Genomic DNA, 10,000 nt, shown 5'->3' on the forward strand with positions numbered 1-10,000 from the left:
GTGTGTGTGTGTGTGTGTATGGGTGGTGGTGGTGGGAGGAGGAGGGGTGCTTTCTTGATTTGCAAATGATACAATACGATGCAACACAACACAGCATCACGCAACGCAATGCAATGTAAAGCAACATGACGCAACGCATCCCATTGCAAAGGAATGTAGTCCAACCCAGCACATCACAATACAATACAATACAATACAATACAATACAATACAATACAATACAATACAATGAGGAGGAGGAAGAAGAAGAATGAAGATGATAATGCTGATGGTGATGATGATGATGACGATACAAAGGATATCCATTCAGGAAACACCTCTTGAAACTGAAACTCATACTTCTTTTCTATTCTTTTCTTTCGGACTTCGTTCGTTTGTTTTAACTTTTCTTCTTTAACTCACTCAGTACGGTCAGTTCTCTCTTCTCCTCTACACAGACCCCTCGGATGTCCAGTGGGTGTCTCAATGATCCAACCTTTAGCTTCCGTCGTCAGAATTGTGGTATTCTTTGTCAACATTCACCTCTTCAGTGTAAGAGCCTTCCGCTTGTAATGTTTTGATGGTGGTAATAGGGGAGAAAAACGCTGTTAACGTCGTCTCTTTCGCCGTTCGTATGGAGAGAGTTAAGAAAATTGTTCGTTGTTTCAAGTAGGTGTATGTTTTTTTCTGTTTTGTTTTTCCTGACATTTGTTGCTTTGTTGTTAATTCTTTCTTGTTTGTATTTAACACTCCCTTGGTGTAATTTTTGTTGTTTTTCTTTCTTTCCTTTTACTGAATGTGACTTTGGGTCGTTTGTTTTCAATACTTAACTTCAAAAATGCTCTCTCTCTCTCTCTCTCTCTCTCTCTCTCTCTCTGTGTGTCTCTGTCTCTGTCTCTTCTGACTTGTGTGTTTTTGCATACTTCTTGGATTAATTTCTTTTTGTCTCCTCGATTCAAGTTGGCGGGTTTTTTTTTTTCTTCTTCTTCTTTTTCTCAGTGACCTATTGCCCAGACTATCAGAGACGGTCGTTCGGGTCCCCGGGGTCTCAGAGCTGCTCTGGAGGGGAACAGAGCAATATCTACGGGTCCGTGTGTCACCATACCTGCCCTCCTGGCTACACACTGGGTGGTGCTTCCTCCTCTGTCCTCTGTCAGAGAAATGGGCGGTGGAACAGCGCTTTTCCCCGATGCACAAGTGAGACACGTCCTTTTCTTTCTTCCTATCTTTTTTTTAATTTATTTATATATTTTTTTCTTTTTTCTTTCTTTATTTCTTAATTAATGGATAGATAGGTCTATAACTCGAGAGCACCCACCGCTGTATACCGACACCAACAAGATAAAGAAAAAGGCCTCATAACAATATACAACAGTGCTTAATAATTATGTCTATCTAAAGCACAAGATCCCGCGCACGCATTCCTATCCAGAACATAAAATTTACTCGCGCGCGCGCGCGCGCGCACACACACACACACACACGCACACACACACACACACACACACACACACACACACACACACACACACACACACTCAGGCACATACAAATACACGCACGCTCACATTTACGTACACATACATGTATGGATTAAGAACAAAATTCGAACAAAACATAGTTTAACAAAAGTAATGAATAATCACAACACCGCACCACCACTTGAAACTCCAACTTAGTAAGCCTTAATTAAGCTGTGGTAACAGCGGCAGTGAGAGAAACTACTTGCTGATGGAAGCTGTAGGAACAGCAAGAAAAGCAGCTGTAAATGTCGTGTGTGTGTGTGTGTGTGTGTGTGTGTGTGTGTGTGTGTGTGCGCGCGTGCGTGCGTGCGCATGTGCCTTGTCTGTCTGCAGTCATGTCCTGCGGTAAGCCCGCAGGTGTTGAGGCTGGACAGGTGAACTGTCCCTCCGGTCAGACCTACGGGCAGCACTGCATGCTGCAGTGTCAACCAGGCTACACACCCAGCGGCACTGCCATCACCACCTGCAACAGTGCCGGGCTCTGGAGCCCCTCCTTGCAGCCCTGCAAAGGTGAGGAGGCCGTGTATGATGGGGGAGGAGAGAGTTGTTTGGAGGTGGGGGTTTGGGTTTGGGAATGGGGTTGCTGCGGGGGTGGTGGTCAGTCGTTCGGTTGGTTGGTTGGTTGGTTGGTTGGTTGGCTGGCTGGCTGCTTGGTTGATTGATTGATTGGTTGACGGGCGCAATAGCCGAATGGTTAAAGCGTTGGACTTTCAATCTGAGGGTCCCGGGTTCGAATCACGGTGACGGCGCCTTGTGGGTAAAGGGTGGAGATTTTTACGATCTCCCAGGTCAAGATATGTGCAGACCTACTAGTGCCTGAACCCCCTTCGTGTGTATATGCAAGCAGAAGATCAAATACGCACGTTAAAGATCCTGTAATCCATGTCAGCGTTCGGTGGGTTATGGAAACAAGAACATACCCAGCATGCACACCCCCGAAAACGGAGTATGGCTGCCTACATGGCGGGGTAAAAACGGCCATACACGTAAAAGCCCACTCGTGTGCATACGAGTGAAAGCAGAAGAAGAAGAAGATTGGTTGGTTGGTTGGCTGGTTGGTTGGTTGTCTGAAAGTGTTCACCGATGACGGCTCAGCGTCATCGTCATACTCTGTATCATTGTTCTGGTGAGCAGTTAGTTCAAAGCCCAACTGGCCCTTCACAGAGGTAAGGGAGAAGAAGAAGAAGGAGGAGGAGGAGGAGGAAGAGTAGGAGGAGGAGGAGGAGGAGGAGGAGAAATGTATCAACAAATAAGAGAGAATATTCATTTTAGTTGGGCAGTAGTGTTGTTTTGTTTGTTGTTGTTATTTAGGAATTTTTGTTGTTTTTTTTAAGGAGGGCTGGGGTATTTTCGGGTGTTATTTATTTATTTATTTTCCTGTTGTCTTCAAGGACTGAAGATTATCATTCTGATGCACACAGTTTCATATCCATGTGTATCTTCTTTTTCTTTCTTAGGGGCTGGTGGGGGTGGGGGTGGGGGTATGGGGAGGTGGAGGGGGTGGGGATGATATATTCAAATAGCGTTTGATTTTTAAAATATTTATTAATAATGATCTATCAATCAATCAATCAATCAATCAGTCTCTCTCTCTCTCTCTCTCTCTCTCTCTCTCTCTATATATATATATATATATATATGTATATACATGTGTGTGTGCGTGTATGTATGTATGTGTGTGTGTGTGTATGTGTGTGTGTGTGTGTGTGTGTGTGTGAACTTCAAAGTAGACTGATTTTACGGTATATTTTCGGTCAAAGAAAGGTCGTATGTGTCACTCACTAACTTCCGCGCTGCCTGCACACATAACAGACACAGAGCCCCCCAGGTTCCCCCAGGGCTGTCCTGCCGACCTGTCCACTTTCTCCGGCCCTTTAAGATCACCCCTCGCCGTGACCTGGGCTGACCCCGCCGTGACCGACAACGGCCCTGACCCTGTCACCTTGACCTACGACCCCGCAAAAGGGTCAAGGTTAGGGGTGGGGCGACACAGGGTGACTGTGACTGCGGCCGATCATGCAGGGAACAATGCTTCCTGCACTTTCCTGGTCAACGTTGAAGGTGAGGGTGGGGTGGGGTCGGGCGGGGGGTTGTTCCGTTGATATTCTGGTTTTGCCTCAGTTTCGTAAGAAAACGAATTGGTTTTCGCTTGGATCTATTTAAACCAAGTTTGTTCGGATCGGTTCCGTCTGAAGTGACGTGGCATCGCTGAAATGGATTCGACTTATTATTATTATTATTACTACTATTATTACTACTATGTATATATATATATATATATATATATATATATATATATATATAAATTATTATTTATTTATTTATTTATTTATTTGTGTAAGCTTATCTATTATTTATTCACCTTTTTCTCTCTCTCTCTTTTTTTTTTTTTTTACATTATAATTATTATTTATTTATTTGTGTAAGCTTATCTATTATTTATTCACCTCTTCTTTTTTTTTCTTTTTTTTCCCCCTCAAGGCCTGACTAAGCGCGTTGGGTTACGCTGCTGGTCAGACATCTGCTTCGCAGATGTGGTGTAGCGTATATGGATTTGTCCGAACGCAGTGACGCCTCCTTGAGCTACTGAAACTGATTTGACTATATTTTTGCTGTTGTTGTTTGTTTGTTTTGGTGTCATCTGACTTGATTTTGATACAGTGAGTTGGGTTATGATGTTTGTGAACTGGTGTTCTCAAAGTCAAGAAAGTTACGCTTTCCATTTGAGAGTTTAAAACGTTTGCGTGAATGTTTGTTAGAAAGACATTGAAACTGCAAGGGGATTATAGTCAGCCTGGCATTATGACATTGTTTTCATAAATGAGACGTTGTTCTTTTTTCATTCACACACACACACGCACACACGCACACACACACAGTGTCCTTTTTGGATTTCTTTGAAAATGGGTTCTGAACATTATGTGTATTCGTTTACGAGGCGAGAGGGGAAATGATGGAGTCAAAAACAGTGCACAGGTTATCTGCACTGTGCATTTGGCGAACTTGTTGCGTTGATATTGTTGACAGTTTCTTTCTCATTTTCCGTCAGGCTTATGCCGTTCTGCTTATTTCAGTGTCCTAGCCCGAAAGGGGTTTAAAAAAAAAAAATAAAAAAAAAAAAAAAAAGAAGAAGAAGAAGAAGAAAAAGATATTGAACCAACACAGCAGAACAGAACGCAACGTAACGCAGCACAGCACAGCACAGCACAACATAGCACAGTACAGCACAGCACATCACAGCATAGCACAGCACAACATAGCACAGCACAGCACAACATAGCACAACACAGCAAAGCACAGCACAATATAGCACATCATAGCACAGCACAACATAGCACAGCACAGCACAGCACAGCACAGCACAACGCAGCACAGCACAGCACAACATAGCAGAGAAGAGCACAACACAACGCAGTACAATGCACGCAACGCAACACAACACATTGCAGCACAGTGCAGTGTAATGCAGTACAATTGCTCTCATTCACGACGTAGCGCAACGTAGCACGGCACAGAGCAGCACAGCACAGCACAGCACAACACAGCACAGCACAACATAGCACAGCACAGCACAACATAGCACAGCACAGCACAGCAGAGAAGAGCACAACGCAACACAACACATTGCAGCACAGTGCAGTGTAATGCAGTACAATTTCTCTCACTCACGACGTAGCGCAACGTAGCACGGCATAGAGCAGCGCAGCACAGCACAGCACAACATAGCACAGCACAGCACAGCAGAGAAGAGCACAACGCAACACAACACATTGCAGCACAGTGCAGTGTAGTGCAGTACAATTTCTCTCACTCACGACGTAGCGCAACGTAGCACGGCACAGAGCAGCACAGCACAGCACAGCACAGCACGGCACAGCACAATGCAGCATAACACAATGGGGCAAATCGGGGACCTGGGCCGGGTTGATCTTCGCAGCACAAAGTTTGCTTAGAGTTAAGACTGGTCCTAAGTAGGTATGTATTGACTTTACCGTGGAGTTAGGAACATTCTTAACGATAGGCAAACTTAATGCTGCTAAGCTCGCTCTTGCAACCCAGCCGCTGGGGCCTGAACATCCCGCTGACCATTTTCCCCTTTACTTCACACTGTCAGCAAAACAGTGCTCGCCTCTGACCCAGCCTGCTGACGGTCACGTGACTTGCACGAGCGGTCATGTGGAGGGGTCGAAGTGCAGCTTTGAGTGCAATGCGGGGTTCCGACTTCAAGGTCACTCTTCTCTCACTTGCATGGGAACGAGGCTATGGGATCAGGCTCCGCCATCTTGCGACGGTAAGCATCGCATCGATGATAGAAGAATCGCTTTACCTGCTCCCGCAGATTAACGTCTGACTGTGCAATCATGGTCTAATTGACTTACTGACTTAATGAATGAATGAATGACAGGAAAGGAGGAAGGATGGAAATGATGGAAGGTTTAAAGAAAAGAAACTGAACAATGTTATTGTTGTCCATGGTATTGTTTTGTTTGTTTGGGAACGAATTTAGGTGTATTCGTACATCATTAATCAATCATTTGATGCTGTTCACACACACACACACACACACACACACACACACACACACACACACACACACATGAGTGCGCCTATGTGTCCCGTGCTTTACCGTTCGTTTCATGGAATTTACTTTTGTCCTTTATTCTCTTTTCCTGTTCTCTGTATTCCTTTCTTTTTTGTTCAGTTCCATCTCTATCTTTTCTTTTTTCTTTTATCCTCCCCCTCCCTATCGTCTTTTTGTTTTCCTTTTCCGCGTTCATCTCCCTGAGTTGTGTGTGTGTTGGCATTGCTCTCTCTCTGTGTGTCTCTCTCTCTGTCTCTCTCTGTCTCTGCTTGTCTGTCTGTCTGTCTGTCTGTCTGTCTCTCTTTCAAGGCACATTACCCCCCTGTGTCGCATGTACTTTAAGCTAATGACAAAGTGCTAAAGTGTCGCTAATCTCTTAGTCTATTTTTGTTTCAATTCTGTTTGTCCCTTTCTGTTCCATTTTATCTGTTTTGCACCATTTTGTTCTGATAGTACCTTCTATCATATACAAGAGCTTTACAGCTAATGACATGAAACATTTCGGTGTTCAGTGTTCTCTCTCTCTCTCTCTCTCTCTGTGTCTCTCTCTGCTTCCAGCCATCCTGTGCCCTGCCCCACCACAAGTAGTCAACGGGTTTTTCCTGTGCCCACAAGGTCGTCAGGTCCCGGCTGAATGCACTTTGACCTGTGATCCCGGTTACAGCAGACAGGTGCCCGCGACGATACGGTGCCTTGGCAACCAGACTTGGACACTTCACGGAACGTGCAGAGGTGCTCTGTTTTATTTTGTTTTGTTTGATTTTACTTAATTTATTTTATCTGTTTATTTATTTATTATTATTTTTATTTATTTATTTATTTATTTTGCATACAGCTCCCACGTTTACACGTTATCCACTGATGGACTTTAATACGTTTAACAGTACATAGGCAGCTGTACTCTGGTTTCGTTGGGGTTGGTTGGGTGTAAGTGCGCGTGTACTTGTGTGAGTTCGGATCTGCTTTATTTGAATATCTGATTGAATATGGTGACTTTGAGAAAGAACAGAGGTAGGAGGTATATTATTGTAATGTAAAGGTGTGTGGGTTGTTTGGTTTGCTAGTGTGTGTGTGTGTGTGTGTGTGTGTGTGTGTGTGTGTGTATGTGTGTGTGTGTGTGTGTGTGTGTGTGTGTATGTGTGTGTGTGTGTGTGTGTATGTGTGTGTGTGTGTGTGTGTGTGTGTGTGTGTGTGTGTGTGTGTGTGTGTGTGTGTGTGTAGATAAGTAACGTAGTACGTAGTCTTTGAATATGTTTCATGTTTTTGTGTGTTAAATCATGAGTAATGGCATGTGTGTATATGTGTTTCATGTTTATTGTAAAGTGCTTTGAGATCACTCATCGAGAGAATAGTTCTCAACAGTTATAAACTATTATTATTATTATTATTATTATTATTGGGATTTTTGTTAGTAATAGTAGAAGTAGCAGTGGTAGTAGTAGTGGTAGTAGCATTAGTATTATCAACATTACGCTGGATATATTCGTGTTTCTATAACTCAGCGAATGCGGGCATGGATGACAAGATCTTTAATTTAACGTGTATGTTTGATCGTTTGCATGTGGACAGACACACACGTTGGGGATCGAGGAAAACTGGTAGATCTGCACAACTACTGAATCTGATATCACTTGGAGTGGGCAGACGCAAGTTTGAAGACTATGTTGACTCTGGAAATCAGAAAAAAAAAGTCTCCACCCTTAATCCGCCAGGCGCTGATACTACGATCAAACACAGGACCCTCAGATAGGAAGTCTGACGCATTAACCATTCGGCTGTCGCGCCCACCATGCAGAATATGAGATTCCATGGCTTTGTTGATGATGGCCCCCGAGGCTACATGAAACAAATCCCATGCAATTGTCTTATCTTGCCTTGTGCTGTCCAACCGAACTGTGTTGTTTGTGTACATCTGACCACATCTTGTTACCACCCTCCACTTCACATATAAACCACTTTCAGCACTGCAGGGGAAGACGCGCTGAACTTGTCCTTATTATCATTTATATTGTTATTATCATGATGATAATGATGATGATAAAGATGACGATGATGATGATTGATAATAATACTACTAATAAAATTATTTTTATGATGATGATGATGATGATTATTATTATTACTCTCGTTGTTGTTGTTATCGTAATGTTCTTGTTGATGTTATTGTTGAAGCTGTTGTTGTTGTAGACACTGAACCTCCTCAGTTCACCAAGTCCTGCCCCGACGACTTACACGTGTTTGCCTCCAAACTTGGTGAAGATACCCACGTGACTTGGTCCCCTCCAGAGGCCTCTGACAGCTCCGGAAACGTCACTTACGTGACCTGTGACGTCGCTTCCGGTGCGTCATTTCCGCCCGGCGTGACGAATGTGACGTGCTGGGCCTCGGATCTGGCTGGCAACTCACGGAGCTGCGAGTTTGCTGTGAACGTCTCAGGTATTCGGTTGTCGTCCATTCCAGGAGAAAGGTGACAGAATGGTTAAGACGCTCGTCTGCCAGTACAGAGAGTCCGTGAGGATATGGGTTCGAATCTCGCTCTCGCCCTCTCTACCAAGTTCGACTGGAAAATCAAACTCAGCGTCTAGTCATTCGGATGAGACGATGAACCGAGGTTTCCCACTTGGCGCACTGAAAAGGAACCCATGGCAACGAGAGTGTTGTCCTCTGGCAAAATTATACAGAAGAAATCCACTCTGACAGGTACATTTAAAAATGTATGCATGCACTCAAACGCGTTGGGTTATGCTAAGCGCGTTGGGTTATGCTGCTGGTCAGGCATCTGCCTAGCAGATGTGGTGTAGAGTATATGGATTTGAATGAATGAATGATGAATGATATGGATACTTATACAGCCTCTATACTCAGTCGGAGACCAAGCTATAAGCACTTTACAAACACATGGTCACTTGTACAACAGGCTGCTTACCTGGGTAGAGCGGACTGACGGCTGACATTCGGCGCTCATTATTCGTTTCCCGTGTCATTCAGTCAGATTTCAGGCACGCACACATACACAGTCAGACAGACATGTAACATTTTACATGTATGACCGTTTTGTATATTTGCCCCCCCTGCCCCCCCCCCCCCCCCCCCCCCCCCCCCCCCCCCCCATGTAGGCAGCCATACTCCGTTTTCGGGGGTGTGCATGCTGGGAATGCTCATGTTTCCATAACCCACCGAACGCTGACATAGATCACATGATTTTTAACATGCGTATTTGATCTTCTGCGTGCACATACACACGAAAGGGGTTTAGGCACTAGCAGGTCTACACATGTATTGTTGACCCGAGAGATCGGAAAAATCTCCACCCTTTACCCACCAGGCGCCGTTACGGAGATCTGAGCCAGGGACCCTCAGATAGAAAGTCCAATGCTTTAGCCACTCGGCTATTGCGCCCGTCGGAACGCAGTGACGCCTCAATGTGAAAGTGAAACTGAAAGTGAAATGTCCATGTGGCTGATATCTGTTTCTCCCCCTGTCTGTCTGTGCCGGTGTTCACGTGTCTGTCTGTATCTGTGCTCGTGTGCCTTTTTAAATTTATTTATTTATTCATTTTTTACGAAACATCACCATCTCTGAATACATAGTGTGTACCATTTCCCCATTGAAACTAATTTCCCAGGGTCCGTTTGTTATCTTGAGGGGCCTTGACAGAGTTGGTTAGATGTTGGACATCTGACTAGGGGTTCCAGGCCCCGTTTCGACGTGGTGTTGTGTCCTTAGGAATAACGCTTGACCCCGATTTTCTTCCCTTCTAACGTGTGAATTTTCTAGACTTCAGTTGGGGGGAAGGTTAGAATGGCAGAAAGAGAGAGGATTGGGCCGTTTACGGCATGGTACTTGGGAATAACGTGCTTGGGAATAACACTTCACTGTGAGTTTCCTCACTTCCGAGATGTGAATTTACCTGACC

General features: G+C 44.5%; 1 protein-coding gene across 1 annotated transcript in view; it reads left to right on the plus strand.

Moving 5' to 3' along the window:
- Window positions 1-10,000, plus strand: part of LOC143301281 (uncharacterized) — a 33,852-nt gene that overhangs the window by 7,590 nt on the left and 16,262 nt on the right. The window contains exons 7-12 of the mRNA XM_076615463.1: window positions 979-1,176; window positions 1,836-2,012; window positions 3,315-3,563; window positions 5,617-5,793; window positions 6,643-6,816; window positions 8,272-8,520. Of these exons, the coding sequence (XP_076471578.1) occupies window positions 979-1,176; window positions 1,836-2,012; window positions 3,315-3,563; window positions 5,617-5,793; window positions 6,643-6,816; window positions 8,272-8,520 (1,224 nt within the window). The remainder of the gene's footprint in view (window positions 1-978; window positions 1,177-1,835; window positions 2,013-3,314; window positions 3,564-5,616; window positions 5,794-6,642; window positions 6,817-8,271; window positions 8,521-10,000) is intronic.

This window comes from Babylonia areolata, chromosome 27 (genome assembly GCF_041734735.1).
Source record: "Babylonia areolata isolate BAREFJ2019XMU chromosome 27, ASM4173473v1, whole genome shotgun sequence".
NCBI classification, from domain to species: Eukaryota; Metazoa; Mollusca; class Gastropoda; order Neogastropoda; family Buccinidae; genus Babylonia; species Babylonia areolata.